Source organism: Sprattus sprattus, assembly GCF_963457725.1.
Source record: "Sprattus sprattus genome assembly, chromosome: 13".
Lineage (NCBI taxonomy): Eukaryota > Metazoa > Chordata > Actinopteri > Clupeiformes > Clupeidae > Sprattus > Sprattus sprattus.
The window spans coordinates 9,486,828-9,509,371 of record NC_137911.1 but is presented as its reverse complement, the minus strand read 5'-3'; the positions used below and the strand labels follow the sequence as shown (position 1 = coordinate 9,509,371).

The following is a 22,544-nucleotide window of genomic DNA, read 5'->3' as shown; positions in this document are numbered from 1 at the left end:
ATTTGTTATACGAATTTAGGCTAACTTTGCATACACCACAATTTGTAAGACAAAAAGTCAACCCTTGATCATTTTGTTGATGGCTGCTTGCATTCTATTGGCACCCTCTAAATAGTCATGTAGGGAAAAGAGTTCCTCATTGACATAATTGATCTGTAGGCTATATTATACGCTTTTGTATATTTTGTTATACCAGTAGCTGGGGGAAACACGGGGTAATACATCAGGAGAGCAGGACGACTGAATGAGGAAATGAAAACTACAAAAGCACGAAGCAAACACATACAGTTATGCAGTCAGGAAGAGAGTGGGGAGAATTCAAATGCGGAAGATAACCTCGAGATCTAAACCAAACCGCGTTGACGTTTTGACGTGCCTACGATTGAGAGGGATTCCCCATAACCAGGTTATCTAAACAGCTTCAGAATCGAGTCTCACCAAAACCTCTTTTTTCGCTAGGGACGGAGACATAGAATTCGCGCGTAATCTTGCAAAAACAAGCATAGTTAAATACTCCATGAACTTTAAATGGAGCGGACTACAACGAAACAGCTAGAATAACCTTATTGTTTTGGGACAAGAGCACATTCTCCTACTCCTTCTATGGTTTACGAGCGCTTTCGACAATGCCGAAAGAAAGGCGGAGGTCCTTGAGGGAGGTAGGGCTTCCCAGGTCTGTAAATTGCGACGGGTCAAACAGGGAGCGCAAGGCAAACCCGAAAGCCACAGAGATTGGTGATGAACTGTTACCGATGGCGGAACAAACTGGCTCAACAAGTGGGCAAGAAGAGTTTCGTGGAGGCGACGGGCGGACAACACTGAGGACCTGTTGCGTTCCCCAGGTGACCATAACCCCCGAAGGTGATGCATGTCCGCGCGAGATGAAACTAGAGGACTGGGATGAGGTAAACGAGACGCTACGACGAAAACTATCGAACTCTTCCATCTCTTCTACGGGTTCTTCGACAGTGTTTGAAGAATCAGAGGATGACATTCTTAGTGATAATGAGACAAAGAGCAGAGGAATCGTCACCCTAGAGCAACTGGTGGACCCGGGGGAAGTAAGTTGCATTTGACATTTTGAATGCATTTAGAAGACAGCCATCAATTTCCTATGGGCTACGCTGTGTGGCATATCAGGGCAGGCAACACTGTTGCATGCGACAAGAAAATAACTATTGCAACTGACAACAACTTGCAATTACCGACATAATTGGCTCTAGTAATTTTGATTAAAGTGGATCAAGTACTTTTATGCCTTGTTTGGATTGTACATTGTGCATTTAATTAACACCAGTCTAACTGCATGGTCTGTCAGACTCGGTGGCGTCCCTTTTGGCAACAAAAATGCATAACAGGAAGGAAATCAATGTATAGCTTATGCCATATGTTGCATAGGCTACACCGTAGACCTCTGGGCCATCCAGTGAAGCAAGTCCAAAGTTTTAATTCCATTTTGTGCACATTAAAAACAGATGTCAACTTTCGTTGGCCTGAGTGTGGTCATGGGAATATCTGATTTGCATATGATATTATCTGCGACAAATGCTTTAAGAGGCGATAAATGGGTTACACCAACAACTGCAAAGAATTGTGATTTTCTTTCAGTGACTGAGGGGACACTAACAGACTTATGTTAACTGCTGGAGAATTTAGCCTTCTGGTCTGAAAATGTCAGTGAAGGCCATTTTGGCCCACAAGTGCGTCCCCTTAATATGTCCTTGCATTTATTGCATATATTTATCTTAACCTGCAAATCTCAAAACATATAATATTGTGGCATCAGAGACCATTTCATCCTTTCGCGTTGGGTGTAACGTGTTTAAAGATGCTGTTCCTTACATGCTAACTTTTACACGACGACAAATGGTTTCCTCTCAAACAAGCTATTCTCGGAACACTACAGCACTGATCTAGCATTTTTGAATATTGCCGCTTACTTTCATATAACAACTCCATCACTTTACCTCGGGTTTTCCGTAGAAATGGACTTGGACGGTTACTATGCAGCATTGTTGACATCTGCAGAACATTTACTAATTGTTAACCTTAAAGGGTGCAATTATTCGCACATGATAATGAATAATACCTATATTACATTTAGGTTATTACATGTTCATGGGATCTATAGATTTATAACTGAACTGTTCCTGAAAAATAAGTCTAAATCTTTCATTTCTGACAAGCACAGTAGCTCAGTTTGTGTGACACTAGATGTTGAAGTATAGAACCTCTGTCAAATAAGCTGTTAAATATGGGAACTTGTGGAGAATCCAGTCTGCATTGAGTGTTAACCAGAACCCTCTTTTATTTTAAACACTGGTGAAGTGTAGCTAGCACTGACCTCACGGTGTAGTTTGTAACAAGGCAGGAGAATATTTTCCACTAGTCTGGTCAGCCTTCCATTTCTCACTGTGGGTAATGGAAACCAAACTGAAAGCCAGACATAGTAATGTTAATATCTAGTGGAAAGGCCACGTTTATTTGTGTATTCTTTCTTTTCCAGTGGTTGCAACAAGCCAGAGTTGTAACGATTTGGTAATAACACGCTCGTGTACTAACTTGTTCAGTAGTGGAAAGACGGTGCTCACATTATCTTTTATCACACACCCGTGGGCCTTGTTGTTTTGAAACTATGAAGAAGATGTTGGTATTACTTTACACTTGATATTTATAGTTGTGAGACAGCGAATAAGGTTTACCGGATCACAGTCTTTGACTCAAGCTAAAATGATCACTCACTAATAAACACAGCTGGAGCAGCTGTATTTTGTCCATATTGTGCAATGGTACTTGCTTGCAAAAGAGATTATTAATTGTCTGTAGCATTTAGTCTTTGTTTCTATCAGTTATGTGATCTGTTAAATGTCTGCTTGTAATTTTGGCCCTCGCTGAGCTGTAGAGAACGCCTGCAGTCCGTTTTGTCTCAGCAACGACCATAGAAGGCCTGTAGCTGTCACCGTGTTTTAAACAATTAGAGCCTCGCCTGTCTAGAAGGCTGTTCTGTATCTAATTGTATCTATCTGACTGGTTCTGTTACTTGTACAGTTGTAGGCTTGCACACGTTTGGATATTGATTGACACCCTTATGTTGACCTTTTTTCAGTTGTGCTGAGGCAATAGGCAATGAATGGAAAAATATGAAGAACAAAAAACAAACAAACATGGGCATGCAATGTGACATTCGCACACAATCCCACGCCCACATTGATATAGACACACAGTTAATGATACACCCACACACACACTGTACCTTTTCAGATAGGAATATAGACATATACACACTCTGACATAAAAATTGGCACACACACAAACACACACATACGCTACCTCAGCTTTTGAAACACACACACACACACACACACTCTCTCTCTCTCTCTCTCTCTCTCTTTCTCACTCACACACACACACACACACACACACACACACACACACACACACCTTACCTCAGCCTTTGAAACACACACACACACACACACACACACACACACTCTCTCTCTCTCACACACACACACACACACCCACACACTCAACTACCATTTAGCCCACACAGTCCTGATAGACTCACCCATTAGCTTTGCTGTGTATCTGCAGCATATCAGCTTAAGCCACTGTGACATTTAAAGCAGAAACTGCTCTATCACAAACAAAGCTGTGTGTTCTCGCTGAGAGCTGTGTTAACACACACACACGCGCGCACACAAACACACACACACACACACACATACACACACACACACACACACACACACACACACACACACACACATGCACACACATTTATTGTGTGCATCTCAATTCTATTCATACAGAAATCACACACCCACTTATATACATGATACACACACACACACACACACTTGCCCAGTCACACATAACCTTGCTCACACATGCATACAACGCTAAATGTCAACTTCTTAACTGTTCTGAATAGCTAGAAAGGAAACGTCATCAGTTCAACGAGATAATTAATGAGACCTTTCATGTCAGTACACAACGTCAATGTCTAGTTTTAGGAAGTCCCGACTACACTCTTCCAGGATGCTTTTGCTTTTGTTTTGTCTGGGAAGTCGCTTACAGACAGTGTAATGTGCCAAGTCTACAATGGGTTGTGTGTCTCATGTTAAAGGCATTGGCCAATCATTTACTTCTCTCACCACCCAGTACGACCACATAGTTAGTTCCACTACAGAAACATCTCTTTTTCACAATTCCATGGACACCTTGGACACTATGACAATCTTGTGCAATTCTCCAGAAAGCCTGCTGACTTTGAACTAGACATTGAAAACATGCTCTTGAATGTAGTGACTCAGCTTCATGTGTCCATGTGGCTTGGCAGAAATGCGTCACTGAAAGTATTTGTAAAGGCTTTAATTTCCTCACTGTCACACCTCCGGGTTTATCCTTGACAACCCAGAAAGTGTCATAGCATCACCCAGGCATGTGTCACTTGTTATAGATAGTATGTCAGCTGAATACTGACGTTTTCCAAACCAGCCTTGATGGCTGCTGATACTAGGTTGGCATAAGCTTGATGACTTTCTCATAGAGGATGTCAAGAAAGGCTAATGTATGATGTAGGTACATTAACACTGGATAGGAGTAAACCGTAACTGTTTATATTTCCAGAGGCACAGATGTAATGGCTCTATACTGTCACAGTGCCATGGGCAGGATTCTGTTTTGATTTTGAAATTTAAACTAAAACCAGGCCAAGGAGATGCTACTCTCTTTGATCTCTGAAGGTTTACTAGATGCTTCTCTCTTTGAGCTCTGAAGGTTTACTAAGAGATCACCCCTCTCACTAAGACGTGTGCAAACTGCAAAGACTGATACAAGATACTGAGGGCCTAGCACGCTGTGTAACCCCTATAGGCTATGTGGTGTTTCTGGGAGGGCCTAATATTGGTGCTCATGCTTGCAAAAGAAAACGGACATTGATTGAAATTGACAGTATACAGCAAAGCAGGATATTTGCCATAACATGCTTGCACATGTTAATATACATTACATTTACATTTTACATAAAGTCATTAAGCAGGCGCTTTTGTCCAAAGTGTCATACAAAGGAGAGAACAATAAAGCTACAAGCAATAGAGACCTAGTGTAACAATAAATACTGCTTTACATAAGAAATTAAAAAAGTGCAGTAATGTAACTACTTAGTGCGAGTTAAGTACTATTACTCATTAGGTAATATACACATTAATATACACATTAAGCTGGAACTGTAACACCATCAATACACGCTCCCAAAGCTTGCTTTCATTACATCTGCCACATGCCAACACAAAACTGGGGAAGACAGCCTTCTGTTTTAAGGCACCCTACATTTGGAATGAGGTCATTTATTTCATTTAGGGAATTCACAAGTCTAATCATATGCACAACTGCCTTCTCCTGCAATGATTGTAACTGTTGACCCAACCATAGTATTTTACCCGATTTACCTAATATTCAATTTTTTTATTTATAATGGTTTCCTTGTACTCCTGGACTATTTTATATGCATATTTATTTTATTTTTGTATTTTTTTTTTTTTTTTTTTCCAATGTATTAACTCCTATTGTACCCTCGGTACCATTGAAAATGAGGATCTTAATCCTCAATGTGTCTTCCGAGGCCTAAATAAATCAATCAATCAATTAAACCGAAACAAATGTTGCTTAAGGGAGGTTAAGTCCTGATTTCAGTGCAGGGAAGAAACACAACCGCAGTTGTGAGCCCCCATCACGTGTGATGTCTCCAGTGATACACAAGAGCCTGGCATGTGGAGTGTCCAGGCTTTTGAGGGTGTGAAGAGCACACAATCAGTGTTCTCAAGTCATGTGGAAGAAATGCAAACACAGACTGGCAGTGTTAACAGCAAGGCTTGGTTCCTTCACGCTGAAGCACAGCGTTGGAGTGGTTGGAGGTGGGGGGTTGATTTTGAGAGTTTGCCAGTTGATCTAATACTCCATTAGGTTAGATGTTTTGAAGTCTCAGGGAGGATACCACTTTTGCTTTATGTGAAATAAATCAATATGTTAATACAAGGTTATATTGTTATATTATCTGTGAAGATTTACTCTCAAAGCTCTAAATGTAAATCTTTGCATTAGCATCTGTCTATGTGAAAGTACAGTGTCACGGTTAATGATACATTTTGGGCAATATAGAGGGCCTTTATCAGTACATTTTACTATTGCATTTTTAAGAATAAACAATTGTATAGTTTCCTTTCTACTGTTTTGAGTTTTCATTTATGTTAAGTTGACCATCCTTGGCCAAAAGTGCCATAGTCGGAGATAAACCACTCTTGTTTTGTTTTGATCAGCTCAGATCTAAAAAAAACATTTGACATTTACACCCACACAGTTGTTTGTTGTGAGTGAACATGTTGCTTACACACATCCTCAGCCGAACTCGGCCATGTGATACAATCGCTCCACCTTCTCCACCACACTGCGATCATTTGGTTCACAGAGCCATTTCAAAGCTGATGGGCCTGGAAACGCTTTATTGGATCCATGCTCATTCAAACGTCCGTTACTGCACTAAACCAATCAATAACTCGTGGTAGATGCACTTTGAATTCAGTTTTTTTTAACCTGTTGCAGCATTGCTTGGGTGTATTATTTCAAATCCCCTTAGAGAGATTTCTTCTGTCTACTGAATTTTTTTTTTAAAGTATTTTTTTTTCACATCACTATACAGTGTGAGAGGGCGAGTGTGATTTTAGTTCCTCACATTTGCATCACTCAGTGGAGTGTTAAATATTTCAGTGCCCATCTGTGCCGTCCAGTCTGCAGGCCGTGTGGCTGGTGACTCAAACACACACTCACACACACAATTAGGGAACGTCATTACCAGCACATAGTTCCTCTCCAGCTCGCAGTCAAACAAACCTTCCCAGGACAGGACAATGTGAGCATTATCTCGTGTTCAACTGTTGAATGCAAAGCGTGTTCATCGCCACAGTGCAAGTCAGGTGTGACCACAAAGCAGATGTGAAGCATTTTCTCCCTTTAAAAAAAAGAAAGTGCTTCTGTGTGGAGGGAGGCATTGGTGACTGAAAAGGAACCGTGGTTACTGTTGCTAAGTGTCAGAGGCACAGTGTTTTGGTTTTTTTAAATGAAGAGGCTTGGTGGTTTCTGCTACCTGTCACACTGCCAGGGTCTTGCCTTGAGAACTGTACTCTTGAAAAGGCCCTAACAAGGATCTGGTTCCTGTGAGGGAAGTTTCATGGCACTAGTTGAACTAACACCACCTCTCTCCATCTCTCGCTCTCTCACTCCCTCTCTCTCCATCTCTCTTTATCTCTCTCTAAGCAAACCAAGCCATGGTGGAAGCTGAAGACTATAGTCCACCTCCCTTTCTTTGTCTCACAACGCAAGCGCCTCTCCTGGGTGCAGCTTGCAGGCCATAAAGGTAATTAGAAGCCAATGAAATTAATGAATTACCCAGAAATAATTATTGTCTGTGCAGCCTCCTGCAGTGTCATACATTCGACCCCCACCTTAGTTCAAATATGAGTTTTACTTCAGTAGTGAATGGCATTTTTAGTTGCTAAATGTTTCCTGGAAAGCAATGAAATTAGATATTCATTGCACATGAATGTGTCATAAATGTATTTAAATGTAAATGTATATACTGTATTTACCTTACATGACTGAACATAGCTGGTCCCATGGTCACTCTTTTGACATAACTTGAGTTATCAAGACCCTTTCGGTCATGTCTTTTTGGATTTTCAGCCTTGTTGCCTTGTATGTGCACCCCATTGCGTCCTCAGGTAGTTTTAAGGCTGGAAGTGAGGGGACCATCCTGAAGAAGTTCTCTGAGAACGAGAAGCAGTGTTTCGAGCAGCTGCAGGGCGATGCTCTGGCAGGCTTCGTGCCCGCCTACCTCGGGGTGGTGGAGAGCGACGGGGAGCCCTACCTGCAGATGACCGACCTGCTGGGCAGCTTTGAGGGCCCTAACGTCATGGACTGCAAGATGGGCGTCAGGTAGGATGCCCTTTGAAGCTAAATCCTGGTTCACAATGAGACAGTTCGTATGGTGTCTTTTGCTCCATGACATTTTCTAATCAAGACAAGTTATGGTCTGAAACCATGATTATCGCATCAGTTCCCTGGGAGACCTTTTCCAAAGGGTTTTATTATTTCGTATACTTCGAGTAATCATTTTGAATTGGTGTCTGTTGGGTGATACATTTTATACTCCTGAATGGTTCAGCAGTTATACAAATATTAGATTTAACTGACAAAGACGTTTTATTATTGATTTTTTTGACATATGTGGAAACCATCTAAAATATTCATGAGAAACCATCTAAAATATTAAAAACCATTTAGTTGGGAAAAAACATTTAGTTACAATACTTTCTTCTCTCAGTTGCAGTTCCTAAACAGATCTGTATCTTTTTTATTTGATTGAGTATGACCAAAGAGGAAGAGATTGTAGGACTCTGTTATATTATACTTGGCACGATGTATTGGAAAGCGCCTTTCTGTGGTGATCAACCAGCGTGAATTGAGGGTTAGATATGCTGAAAAAATGCTGCCATTCTTAACTCTATGGGACACCTGTTTTGGTTCACGCCCCAGTTTCCTGCGTGTGAGAGTGGAGCACAACACAGACAAGAGAGGCCTTCTTAGCACAGACAAGCAGCCACAGGTTTCCTGCACATACGATACCCACACAGTAATGCACACATACACACACGCACACGTATGTGCACAGGCGTGAGGGGGCCCTGAGGATGTCCTTGCCACATATACGCCTCTGCACATACACCTACTCACACCCATACACTTGCAATCACACTTGCAATCACCCTCACACACTAACAGAGTCATGTAAAGCTAGGCTGTGGCATTTTGAGCAGCGAGGACTCCCCTCACGACTTCCTCCTCTCATTCTCGAGACACACACATGAGTGAGTGTGTAGAAGTGAAACTGAGATAGTTAACAGAAGTTGAATTGTCTCTCCAAAAAAATCAAAGGTCACAGTATGACTATTTACTGTTGCATCAGAGTGTTGTGATGTCCTTGTTGAATTTAGCTCCTGAACTTGTCACTTAGATTTCTATTACAGTGGTCATAATCATTGCATGGATGCATCTTTCTTATTAACTCGTATGGCCTGTCGAAGAGAGGCTGTCCCCGAGTTCCATGGGCATTTCCTCTGGTGCTGTGCCTCTCATTACAAGTGACTCTGAGATGCAGAGAAGAGTTGCCACAGTAACCCAGGCTTCCCAAGCAAAAGGGTACTTACAATAAACACATTCTCAAAACAGTCAGAACACACAGTCAGAACACCCTGGCCTAAGCTCCTCGGAGGCTGCTGCCTGGAATGCTCCCCTTTGAGAGGGCCAGAGTGTTCACAGACCTCGGCTCTGGAGGTAAAGCCCTATTATTTATTTTCACCGGGAACTCCAGGCCAAGCCACACCGTCTGCTCTATGTCTGTCGCACCTCTCATCCCAAATAACCACCCCTCCGCTTGCCCCCCAATCTCCATCCCGTCTGGCAGGACGTATCTGGAGGAAGAGCTGGTGCGGGCGCGGGAGCGGCCCAAGCTGCGGCGTGACCTGTACCAGAAGATGCTGGAGGTGGACCGGCAGGCTCCCACGGCGGAGGAGCACGACCAGAGGGCCGTCACCAAGCCCCGCTACATGCAGTGGAGGGAGACGCTGAGCTCCACGCACACGCTGGGCTTCCGCATCGAAGGCATCAAGGTGAGGCACAGGGCAGGGCATGGCAGGGCAGGGAAGGGCAGGGCAGGTTTTGCTGAACCGTTGCCCAATGCCTGTAGCGACTGGAGAGGCCTCAGGTAAAAACTTGCATGAAAATACCAGAGGGAAGCCTCCTCAGCGAAATCCCACACGTTAGAGTCATGGGACCTGTTGTGGAGGAAGTGTGGATGTGTTGTTTATATAATTTGTCCTGCCTTTGCCTCTGCAGTTGTCACTTTCATACCATTATAATCATTTCAAATTGGAGCTGTCAACACTCTACACACAATATCCTGCCTCATCACTAATACATAGGGGCAGCACTTTGACTGGCACTGTCTAATGCACTAATTGCAAACTGAAAACAAATGACAAAATGTGTTTGTACATTTGCAGAGATCAATATACTGTAGAACTGTTCTCAGGTTTCAGTGATTGTATGTCCTCATCATAACAGTCATATTATACACTTGATGTAATACCGCACATGTACCTAATCAAAGCCTTGAGGAGATTCTCAGAGTTGGAGCTAGCTGTGCTTTGTAGAGGTGGACGCTTCTATAGTATCTGTTGGGTGATCTGTCTCTTTGATCATAAGTTTGAAAACTCCTTTTCTGGACCTTCAGTACAGACCTTACATGACAGCTTCACCTCTCATCTTTCATATCTCATAGGCACTATGAGATTCTTTGGAATGAAAAGTGCGTTAAAAATAAAATGAATTATTATTATTATTATTATTATTGTATCTCTCTCTCCCCCTACTCTATCTCTTTCTCTCTCCCTCTCTCTTTCTCCCTCTTTCTCCAACTGTCTCTCTTTCTCTCTCTCCCTCTCTCTCCCCTACTCTTTGTCTCTCTTTCTCTCTGTCTCTCTCCCTCATTCTCCCTCTCTCTCTTTCTCTTTCTCTCTCTCTCTCTCGCAGAAAGCAGACAACACCTGTCGCACAGACTTCAAGAGGACGCGCTCAAAAGAAGAAGTCACTCAGGTCTTCAGGGATTTCGTGGCAGGAAATACCAACATAATCGTGAGTGACACTGATGCCAACCAGCTCCACCAGTTTAGTCACTTCCCTCATGTGTATGCTTCAGTGACAGTCCTTAACTGTTTACAATGCTCTGCCTTCTCCAGGAAATTACAACTCATTGTCTAACTTCGTGAACATTCCTGAATCATTTTAAATGTGAATACATGCACACAATACTGTATCGCACAGCATGTATAGCAATTGTATATACTCAACAGACATTACTAATTATGTTCATTCTTGGTATAGACATGGCATACAGTAGATTTGCACACATATAATATATTGAATATTGTATATTACATAGCATACCTATATGTGTGATTATCTTTGGTACTGAATCATCCTGGTTCATGCCCTTGCGCAGACAGGAATGTTGTCATTGTACTATACACCCTGGTCTTGAGACAATATTTTTGTCTTCATGGGCTCAATGTTTCAAGGAAGTTCTACGTTTGTTATCTTTCATCTTCTCACAAAGATTCCTCAGCTCTTGCGTGTGGAAATGAAATACCTTCTACTACAGTGGGTAGAAGTGTACATTAGACCATATTAAATATTACAGTAACTTAGTATACCTCACACTTACTTGATGTATAGAACATATATATTAGTGAACATACAGGACATGATCATTAGTGTAAATAGGGTTCCACCCTACCCTGTGTCGTAAAAGATGTTACCATTAAATATTTAGTTACTTTTACTCCTGAAAGCAAATACTTGCTTTTGATTCCTTCCTCCTGAATAAATAGCCTTAGCACAAATATTGGTTGATGCGGTGGTTTTCTCTCACACTCTCTCTTTCTCTTTTATTTCTCTCTCCCCTCCTCCCTCCTTCCCTCTCACTCTCTCTTTCTCATTCTCTCCCCCCTCCTTCTCTGTCTATGAAAAGAATGCGTATGTGAATAAGCTCCAGGAGATCAAACAAGCCCTGAACACATCGGAGTTCTTTAAGAAGCACGAGGTGAGCATGCAAGGCCTCTTGCTGCACACAAACTTCAGACTCATTACTGAATGTGTTTGGGAATACATCAGTAAATAGTCGCTTATAAGTATTAGAGGACTTTTGAACTTAAATATTACCTGAATGGAGTGTTGTTCTTTACCATTTTAAAGGGTTTTACTTGTGGTACAGTGTAAAACAAAACTATTTACACCTGTAACTATTTCCAGTCATTACTTGATTGATAAGAGAAGGTTTTAAGTGCACTTGTTACTTCGTTGATGAGATAAGGTTTAAAGTGCATAAAAGCACAGGCACAGAGGTGCAGAATCAAGTGTGTTTTTTTTTCAGAACATGGAAATCTAATGAACTGAGTGGTGCTCTACTGTCCTGCAGGTCATCGGTAGCTCCCTCTTGTTCATCCATGACCGCACGGGCTGCGCTCAAGTGTGGCTCATCGACTTTGGGAAGACCACGGCCCTACCCCAGGGCCAGACCCTGCAACACTGCACCCCCTGGCAGGAGGGCAACCGCGAGGACGGCTACCTGTGGGGCCTCGACAACCTCATCCACACACTGACTTCACTGCTCCAGGGGTGACCTTTGACCCCTTGAGCCTGAACTTTGACATTGAAGTTAGCAGCGAGGATGAGGATTTGGGAGATATCCATCGACCGTACGTCAGCTGTTTTGTTTTTTTGACAGTTTGGTTGGAGTATTACATTATTTCTGCAAACATTGTTGATGCAGCATTTGTGAAAACGTATCAACAGACAAAGTATCGACAAAGTGTATTACCTTAAAGGGCATCAAGGCTATCGAACAAAGCACAAAAGCAGATGCCCAGAGTCCAGTGCAAAAATACCAATATTCTCAAAATATTAGCTGTGAATGTACCACACAAATCCTTTAACTAACAATCATATTCTTCCTGAGAGGGCAGAAATGTGTGTGTGTACGTATGTTCATCAAACTAGGATGCAGTGAGAGTGTGTGTGATGTGAAAAATACACACCAATTGCATTAATGCAATGCAACACTATCAGTCTGACTCCTCACCCTCAAAGAGTTTGTAAATAGCAGTTTTTTTTTTTACAACTGACTTCATGTAACAAAACAGAGATGCCAATCTACACAGCCTGAACAGAGACAGTCAGGAAAGAGGTTTATACTTTTCAAATCCGTATCTAATATGCCCTTATGTTTTGTGTTTTTTTCTACCAATCGAGTCCTATGGCAAAGAAAAAACTGCATATTACAATCCACTGTGAGTATTAATGTTTTGTATAAATGCTGTTTTTAAAGTACTGTATTGCAGTCCAAAATCATTAAGCACACTTTTTTTCTGTAACTTTTTTAAAGTTCACAGCAAGACACTATTGTGTTACCTATGCAAAAGTAATTGCATTTAGCATGAAATGTAAATTTGTCTATGTTTATTTGTTTATCTGTGAAATAAAAAAGTTAATATCAATTCAGTGGGCTCTTTCTACATTAAATATTGCCTTGCTTATGTGATAGTTCCCATGCACACCCAGAGCACACAGCCAACTTGTCCTACTTTATTTTGTGAACTTATGGGTTATGGTTTTAAAGCACAGACCATAAAACCGTCAGCATCTGTACATGGCCCGAAATAAAAGCTAATGTGAATTTTTAGACTGTGGTTCTTTACAAAAAAAACTTCATTGCAAACTGTCTGAATAGTTCGGTATATGTTGCAGCATGTTAGTATGTTAGGAGTCACACCTCTAAGGAGAGTACACAAACATGCATGTTTACTCAGGACAAACTGAGCCCTTATGTTACACAATGCTGAGTGACATTACTGTTATTTGAAGAGGAAGGATAGAAGCAGCAATAATAGATACTGCTCAACCTGTGTGCATATGTGCGTGTGTGGAGTGGGGCTATGGGAGAGAGAACCGTAGCGGTTCAGGGAATCCAGCTGATTTATTTCAAGGCTCAGACTTAAGCTGAACCTAAAGTAGTTTCTTCCTATCATCCTTGAGAGACAACATAAATGTAATATAGACAAACTTTTAAGATATGTTAGTAATGCAAGATGGGGTAGCAAGCCTGCATACCAACACTCCAGTACATACAAGTCAATCCAGAGATTCAAACTTTCTGACCCCTCTTGGGAGCTCATCGAACACGGATTTTTGTCTTTAACAACACAACAACTTCAAATAAAAAGGTTTGCCATTCCGCGTGGATTTTGGATAGAAGTGTGGCAACACGTTCTTCTCTTACACGAAAGATTTGCATGCACCAATCACAAATCATCACTGCCCAATTCTGATTCATCTATCGGGCAAATACATTTCACATCAATGAATATTCCGGATATTGGAATAGATGCCATTAATCTATAACGGATTTCCTCAAAGTTAATAAATATCCCTGCACTGAATACATTGTTGGTCACTGCTGCTCTTGTATTTTACGGGTTCTTCAGTGTTTCCCTGAGTTCTGTCTGTGGGATATCCAGACAAGGGCCCTCCATCACAAATGATTTGGTACACTTACACACGGGGCAAATTAACTCTACCAGTACACGCAGACATGATTTCTAAAGACATTTATTTCAATGGGAATACAGTGTCATCCTCATAAAAGGAACCATTTACAGCAGTTTTTCATTTATGGAACGAAAAAAAAGGAGCAAAAGTATTTTTTAAAGCTATTCTCTTGTAAACATAAATATACAGAGGAAATAAAATGGACAAGTCTCCAACTGAACTACAGCACTTAAGTGTAGGGTGCCGCATTTCAATGGAGACTGCCATCTCCTGATTCAATAAGAGGTACTGCAGAGCATGATACCAAGGCCCATGCAGACCAGTGGCAGTGATCCGTCTACATGAAACAAAACACAAAGTATACGCATAAAGGTATTTATAATATATTAATATATGAGATGGAAATGGCAGAGCTACATAGAGTACTAAGTCCAGTTGAAGGAATTCAAAGAATAAAAACAATAATACAACTCACTTGGAGTACAGCTAAGGATGTTTATACTAATGGTCTTGAAATAAACAACACAGAAAAAAAAAGCCAAAGGAGTATGTTTACGTGCAGCAGTGATTCACACAGAAATGTGTCCTTTTCCCAGTAAAAGCCTGTAAAGTGTCCAAGTATGCAGAAGGATTTGCTAAATCTAGTAACCAACAAATAAAATCCTGATAGCTGAGGAGGTTGATGTTGCATTTGCAGTGAGTGGTCAGAGGTGTCAAATTCCACTCGAATTTATCAGTCAGCAGATTGATTTATGGCTTACTGAAGTGCACACGATAATTTAGTGGCTGTTAGATTTATAAAGGTGAAAGCATAAGCCTAAAGCCAACTGAAACATGTCAGCAAAAGGGAATGGGTAAAAAAAGTATATACAAAACTCCTGTGGCGAAAAAGCGAGGGAGGAAAAAGAAAACTACAGGTTAATTTGAGAAAACTTAACATGTTCCTCACTACTATACATTATGTGCCATGTAGCACATGGCGTACTACTAGTTGCCTGAGAACCAGCACTTGATGATGCACTCATGAACAATGCTGCCATCCAGTGCCAGTATATCACAATGACAATGGTCCAAAAATAATGCTCCAGTGTTGAGTGGTCAATGTTGAGTGATAGCATATTGAGTCATTTATATATTGTCACAATACGTCAGTGCATTCATCCTAAGTATAATCTGTGTCAGCTAGAGGCCCTAGGAACACGCCCTGCTATCTGGCAAACACAACCACCAGCCGTAACATGTTTGATCCTCTGGTAGGAAAGCTTTAAAACATTTTGAAAAACAGTGAAGGTTTTCTGAAGAAGGTACTTACATACCCAAAAACATCCTGTTTACCATTCTGTTAGTGGTTAGGTATTTTAAACTATGCGTCACTTAATTTTTTTAGCAGAAAAAAGATAGAGTGCACTATGACACCAAACCTAATACCTATGGATGAGTAAGCAGGACTATAGGCTTCCCCTAAATTATAGTGGTTGGTTGTGACTGTACTGTAGAAACAGTGGGGAACATCTTAAGGACAGCCAATAAGAGTGGCAGGTTAGCTGATTGTATGTACATTAGTAGTGCATAAAAAATAATCCATTCTCTGTGTAAAATCTAAGCAGCCATTAACCCTAAATTGCTCTACTAAAACCCTCACATTCAGATACAAATAGAGTCTCCTAAGTATACCTGTATTGTGAACATATTTGTCATTAAATCCTAGCCTAAAATTACTATCAGGCAATCACATAAGTGTATTTTCCTCAGAAGTACAAAATCAGCTTTTATCAGTAGAATCTATAGTCCATTTTTTTCAGCTATCCTTGCAGGTGGACACATCTGGAAGGATACAATAAGAACTAGAATGCATAGCTGATTGAACCTTAGCATGTGGATTTCACAGTATAGATCGTGAGATTCACAACTCTCTGACCTCAGATTTTTTTAACTCTTACCTCAGATTTTTCATTGTACAATATTAGCTCAATAGAATCTAGTGGTTGTTTTCGGTCGTACAGCCTTTTAAGTCAATCCATTCCCTGCTCTTGAAAGGTGAGTAAATATTTAGAAGCTCCTGGGTGTACCTACAACTCGTTAAGTTAGTACTAAGGCTATTTAAGAAACATTACTACGTGTACAAAAAGGCTTATTTATTTCGAATATATATATTCATCTATATATATATATATAAAAAAAAATCACAAGCTTATGATTTCTTCAGCAGGTCAAACATGGCTAGCTGAAGAGTCAGTTCCAGTGAATTGTTGTTCCAGTGTGTAAAATGTGATTCCAGTGCTTGCTTTGTGAAGTATCCCTTCGATGATGGTAAGTGTGCGGCTGCTTGAGGAATCCTGCAGTGCCGCTAGATTGGCGTGACACTCAGGTCCTCGGACAGGGAGAAGCCTGAGTCCCTGTCCCGGGTGGGCTTCTCAGGCTTGGTGTGCCGCTTGATGTCCTCGTGCCCGTAGCTGGCGTGCCGCTTTACCAGGGGCTTGTGTCCGGAGGTGGAGGGCAGTGCCAGGGCCAGGCCTGCCAGGGAGAGGCCTGGTGAGGAGCTGAAGGCAGCGCTGGGTTCCGGCCGTGCGGCCTTGGGCACCACCATAGGCAAGCTCTCGGCCTCGTAGCTATGCTCATCATAGGCATAGTTGACGTTCCCGCAGGGGAAGGTCTGAAGCTTGGCCAGGTCCATGGTGCTGGCTGGCGGACCTCCTGATGCTCCTCCACCTCCACCTCCACCTCCTCCACCTGCCGCACCTCCAATTGGACTCTTTCGTGAGGACAGGCCTGTGTTTGGTCCCTGAGGGCTCGTGGAGGTCTGAGAAGAGGTGGGGGACGCTGTGGTGGACATCAGGCTGGCGGAGGTTTGGCAACTGCTGCCGGCGGCTTCAGGATCGTTCCGCTCTGAGGTAGACAAGGAGGAGGCTGGGGAGGAAGACACGCTGCAGGACAGTGGCACAGACTGCGTGTGCGACAGGGTCGTCTTTGCCCGGCCGAAGCCCTCCAGCACCCAGGAGCCGTAGGTGGGGTTCCACAGGTTCTTGGTCTTGTTCTTGAGCTTCTGGCTGCCCGACGAGGAGCTGCTGCGGGAACAGGGCTTGTGATGGTGGAACTCAGCGGTTGGGACCTGGAGCCAGGAGCTGGAGCAGATGGCCACGGCCGGCACGGGCTCTGCCCAGGACGGCTCCAGGGCGTCGCGGTAGGACGTGGCCACCTCCTGGGGTGGCTGCTGGGGCCTCTGGAGCAGGAGTCGGGGCTTGTGGGCCTGCGGGAGTGGGGTGACTGCACCGAGGGTGATCCCCGGCGGGAGAGGGGGATCCTGGGACAGAGAGTGGGACACTAACAGAGGGCTCAAGCTGCCGGAGCCTTCTGGACGCATCACAGTGCCTCCTTCCTCATCCATGGTCGGCCCATACTCTACAGGGAGAGGTGTGTTGAGGACATCAGGATCCTAGGGTCACAGACAGACAAAGAAGTTAAGACAAAATGAGTTCAGATGTCAGAAGAGTTTTCTTAAACTTTGCCTTTTTAGGTTCTTATGTTGAGAACTTCAGTGGCTTAATACAAACATTTGCCTAATATGGCAGTCAGAGCTGGTCTGAGGCCTGTCTGTTGGGTTCTGGTGGTTGAGCTTTGAGGTTTGGCACGGAGAAAGGTACCTGAGTGCAGTAGTTGATCCTCTCCAAGATGGTGGAAAAGTTGGGCCGGTGTTCAGGGCAGTGCTGCCAAGACTGGGTCATGATCCGATAGCTGGAGGGAGATAAAGGCGGCTGTTGAGGACTGCGTGTGTGTACTGCATGTTTTTGTTTTTGTTAAAGGTTTTTAAATCCATTGCTGGAGGTTCTCACATGCATCAGCAACCACACTCAAAGCAACATCTTCCAAAAGTGAAGGAAAGCAATAAAAAACAGACTGCGTCATAAATATTATTGCTGTGTTATTGCTGAACCATTCAACAGCAATGCAATTGAGTTACTCACACAGGCCCTGGACAGCTCTTAGGTGGATCCATCCTACCACCGCTGGTGACGTACTCCAGTACTTCCTGATTGGTTTTACACGGGTAAGGCATGTAGCCCAGAGAGAAAATTTCCCAAAGCAGTACCCCGAATGACCTGAAGAGGGCGGCAGAGTTCAATAAGATTGCCGAGAATGAGACAGTGGAATTCTGTGCTCTACAAGACAATACGGTTTTGTGCCAGCAGCGAGAATAGAAGGCTGATGCTTAAAATCCCTTATTGTTTGCATGGGAAAGTAGCCCACAACAGCTTGAAATAATTGTGTCTGGACATGCAGTGGCCATGACATTGTTTGTTTTGCAGTGTGGTAAAGGTTCTCCCATCAACAAAGACAGATAAAAACGTTTTGGGGGATTTTCAACCCAACCTCATGAAAGGGGTAATTCTGCTGTAAATTCAAAAAGAGATCCTGTGGGCAAGTGAAGAAATGATCATGGCTCAGTTGTAAAGACTACATGTGCCTTAAAGCCACAATTCTGGAAAACAAAAAGGACCCATAACTAATGGAGCTGACAATCTATTAAAAGGACAGATGAAATAAGCCAATACTGGACAACAGTACAAAGCAAACAATACCCATAGTTCTAATTCCCAAGAGAACCCCTAGACAGAACGATGTTGTATTAGCTCTATCTGACATATAATGGCTCCCTGTATAGATCATCACATTTATTATAAATATATGAATACAAATACAAGCAAAAACCTATGTAAATATGTCAATATTTTGAATAAAATCTTCTAACAGTGATTCATTTAAAAAAAAAATTGTGGTTGGGTATCATATTACCATGTGTCTGTTTTACAGGTGAAAACGCCCTCCAGAAAGGCTTCGGGAGGCATCCATTTCACTGGCAGCATTGCACGGCCACCTTTGCGATAGTAGCTAGCCCTGGCAGAGGAAAACAAGGCCTTGCTTCAGAAGTCAAATTGCTTAATTAAAACAGCTTGTTTACCCATAATGAAGACTCAAAATAAAGCTGATATTCTAAGAACTTGGGGTGGGGAAAGTTATAAACATATGCTATTTCAATCTACGTCAGCAAAATAGCTTTCTAAAGCGCCTGACTAGTAAGTAGAATCTTGGGGGAATGTCTCCATACTTCATGTGACTGATCGCAAGGAATTAAAAAAGGAGAATAAATCTGCTCCAAGACTGATCCAACAACAACGTCTGGAAAACCAATCAATCCATGACGTTGGAATGTATGAACGAGAGTCTCACCTGTATATATCACGGGCCATTCCAAAGTCTCCTATCTTGGCCACTCTCTCCGGACCAGAGCACGTAAGCAGACAGTTTCGAGCAGCAATATCTCTGAAAAAATAAATATCATACTCAGTAAAATATCTTAGCATCAAAATTTTACGAAAAAGTCAAAAAAGGTGCCATTAGGTTAGATATTCTCCAAACTATCTACAGACAGGAGAGTGCTCTTCTTTCTATAATGTTGCTGTTAGTGATGGAAGGAAGCACCTCTTTGCAAAGCCAACCACTGGAACAGACATGGTATTCCCTGAGCTGTGTTGAACCTTATTAGTCTGGCAGACCAAGCATACAGTGAAATGGGATACAGTGCTTGACTTAATAAACATGTGGCCTACATTCTGGATGTTGGTGGTTACTACTGTGTTTCACCTCTAAAACTAGCTTCCTTGATGCATTTGTCATTCCCTGCTGTGCCATTCTTTTCTAAGCTTGAGAAGGATTAGAGTATTACTCTTGCCCAGACTTCCTGAAAGCCTGGTTCAAATCCAACACAATGTTGACAGATACAAGACCAGGAAAAATAAATTCCATTTCTGAGTTCCAAAGTTTCTCAGTCAGACCTGCCACTCTAGATTTTACAGTAGAGTACTAGTGTGACAAATTGACCATACAATCCTTATGTATTGCTTACTTATCTGGTTAAAAGCACATTTTCCTGTTGTCTGGTCAAAGAGTTTCTCCATGTGTTTTAATGGCAATTGGTTGGACACACATTTCATTGCTTTGCCAGGATCTGCTCATATTGTCACTTGGTATGCACATTTTAATCTTATGGTGACATACAGAATATTTTGCTTTACTACAGTCAGATTATATAATCTATCCATTTCATTCTTCACTCAGGGAGAGAATAGTAACCTGTGGATGAAGTGGTTCTCCTCCAGGTACCGGCAGCCGAGGGCAATGTCTCGGGCCATCCGAAGAAGCTCGAGCATGTTCAAGGAAGAGTGCTGGTTCTAAGATTGCAATAACACCAAGGTTAAGGGTTTGCAAGTGTATGCGCAACATCGCTTAAGTACATTTTGCCGTTTCGATACAAATTCATCTGTAAAAAAACTCACATATTCAAACTCATACTGGGGGGCCATTTCACACACAAACACATGCACAGAAGTAAGAGAGAGAGAGAATGATACAGGGGGAGAGACAGAGAGAGAGAGACAAAGAGGGATAGAAAGAGACAGAGACAGACAGAGAAAGTGAAAGAGGGAGCGAATTAGATAGATACTGTTTTTAGATAGAGAGAGAGAGAGAGAGAGAGAGAAAGAGGGAGCATTATAGATAGAGAGAGAGAGAGAGCGAGAGAGAGAGAGAGAGAAAGAAGAAGCGAGATAGATAGAGAGAGAGAGAGCGAGAGCGAGAGTGAGAGAGAAAGAGGGGGAAAGACAGAGGATTACTCACAGCTTTGGGACGGTTTAGTCTGAGGAAGCTCTTCATATCTCCTCCAGTCATGAGCTCAAGCAGGATGAAGCGGGGCAGAATCTGCAGACTCACACCAATGCAGCGTACTATATTCTGATGGCTAAACTTACTGTGGAGAAAACACACACACACACACACACACACACACACACACACACACACACACACGTGTTGTACATTTACTCTGTACACACTTAGCTAAACTAAACATTTGAATGCTTAGGGTTATGGTTTATTGTGTATGTTCCACCTCTTTCATATGTCTTATTGATAAATGGCATCAGTAACCTTAATTTTTAATTTGACTGGCTTTTATTAGCTCCAGTCTATATATTCAAATGTCTAATACCAAGCTAACTTCACTGCGGTTGTCATTCCATCACATACCTGACACCATTCGAGTGGGACATTAAGCAGTTGCAGGGGTTTAGACAGACATCAGGAGGCCAGAAGAAGCCAACATGAGTCGCAATTCAACATCAAAGCTTGTTTTCTGCACAATTTATGAGGTAAGTAAGAAAATACACAGAGTCGTATTTATGAGGTAAACTGCTGATTTTGCATTCAATCTGCAAATCGTCAAAATTTGGAGGGAATGTAAAGTGAGTTTAATGAATGCATGACCCAACTAGAGAACAGCTGTTGTGTCCTGAAGGAAGATGCATTGCATCCTTCACACAAACCAGCAGCAGCTGTTTGTCTGCTCAACAACACATCAGCACACAGGGAGGGGATGAAAACACCCCAGGTAGGGCAATGGATTTACAATGATTGTTTCCTCATTGATCCAAGTGTATATCTGTTTGTGAGTGAGTGTCTGCGTGTCTGTGTACATGATGTGTGCATGGTTGGATGTGTGTGTATGTGTATGAGTGTGCCTGTGTGAGTGTGTGCTTGTGCATGCATGTCGGGGGTGGGGGGTCGGTGGGTGTGAGTGTGTGCATGGTTATGTGTGTGTGTGTGTATGTGTGTGTGTGTGTATGTGTGTGTGTGTATGTGTGTGTGTGTGTGTGTGTGTGTGTGTATGTGTGTGTTTGTGTGTGTGTGTGTGTGTGTGTGTGTGTGTGTGTGTATACCACATGCACCTCATAATCAGGGCTTCCATCAGGAAATCCATCTCATCTTGTTCGGAGCAAATTTCTGGAAGAGTCTATTGACCAGAAGAAAGAAAAAAAAGACATCATAAATCAGGGTGTAATCAGAGACTGGACATCACAATCTCAACTACTCCCACACAAAGCTAGTCTGACTTTTATTACTTTAATACTTTACTTACTTAACTTAAAGGGGCCTTGACTAGCACTATCAAAAGTCAAGCATTTCCTTCAGAGGCCTTAAGCCTGCGTCAAAGACAGGTCCTCAGGCTCAAAGCACTGTCTACCCTCAGCTTAGGCGTAACAAATCGCCAAATTCAATTGTGCGAAGGGTGTGGACTTGAGTCTTGTGGCCCTCAGTGGGAGCAGCCACATGTCATCTCCAATGATCCGCCACATCGAGTCCATCACATGCTGAACAGAGGCTCCCTTTATCCCCGTCGGTTTTATGGTGATGGTTCTCATGCCAAACTGGATGGCGGTCAAAAAAACACGGGGGAGCCAGGAGCCAGCCATTTGTTTTAAATGCTGTCATGG

At 42.4% G+C, this 22,544-nt stretch overlaps 2 protein-coding genes across 2 annotated transcripts in view; one reads left to right on the top strand and one right to left on the bottom strand.

The window, feature by feature from the left end:
- The window catches only part of ltk (leukocyte receptor tyrosine kinase), a 304,552-nt gene that overhangs the window by 224,528 nt on the left and 57,480 nt on the right, over positions 1–22,544 (bottom strand). Inside the window, exons 22-31 of the mRNA XM_080850161.1 lie at positions 21,999–22,063; positions 20,893–21,022; positions 20,350–20,447; positions 19,447–19,539; positions 19,012–19,113; positions 18,183–18,317; positions 17,862–17,952; positions 16,578–17,653; positions 9,875–9,890; positions 9,416–9,658 (exon numbers count right to left, since the gene is read on the bottom strand). Coding sequence (XP_080706287.1) covers positions 9,416–9,658; positions 9,875–9,890; positions 16,578–17,653; positions 17,862–17,952; positions 18,183–18,317; positions 19,012–19,113; positions 19,447–19,539; positions 20,350–20,447; positions 20,893–21,022; positions 21,999–22,063 — 2,049 coding nt within the window. The remainder of the gene's footprint in view (positions 1–9,415; positions 9,659–9,874; positions 9,891–16,577; positions 17,654–17,861; positions 17,953–18,182; positions 18,318–19,011; positions 19,114–19,446; positions 19,540–20,349; positions 20,448–20,892; positions 21,023–21,998; positions 22,064–22,544) is intronic.
- On the top strand, positions 627–12,295 carry itpka (inositol-trisphosphate 3-kinase A; the record flags this gene model as incomplete). The annotated part of the gene is made up of 7 exons (XM_080849765.1): positions 627–1,061; positions 7,315–7,414; positions 7,779–7,992; positions 9,521–9,725; positions 10,648–10,749; positions 11,645–11,716; positions 12,092–12,295. 7 exons carry the CDS (start codon positions 627–629, stop codon positions 12,293–12,295), a joined length of 1,332 nt encoding a protein of 443 aa, XP_080705891.1.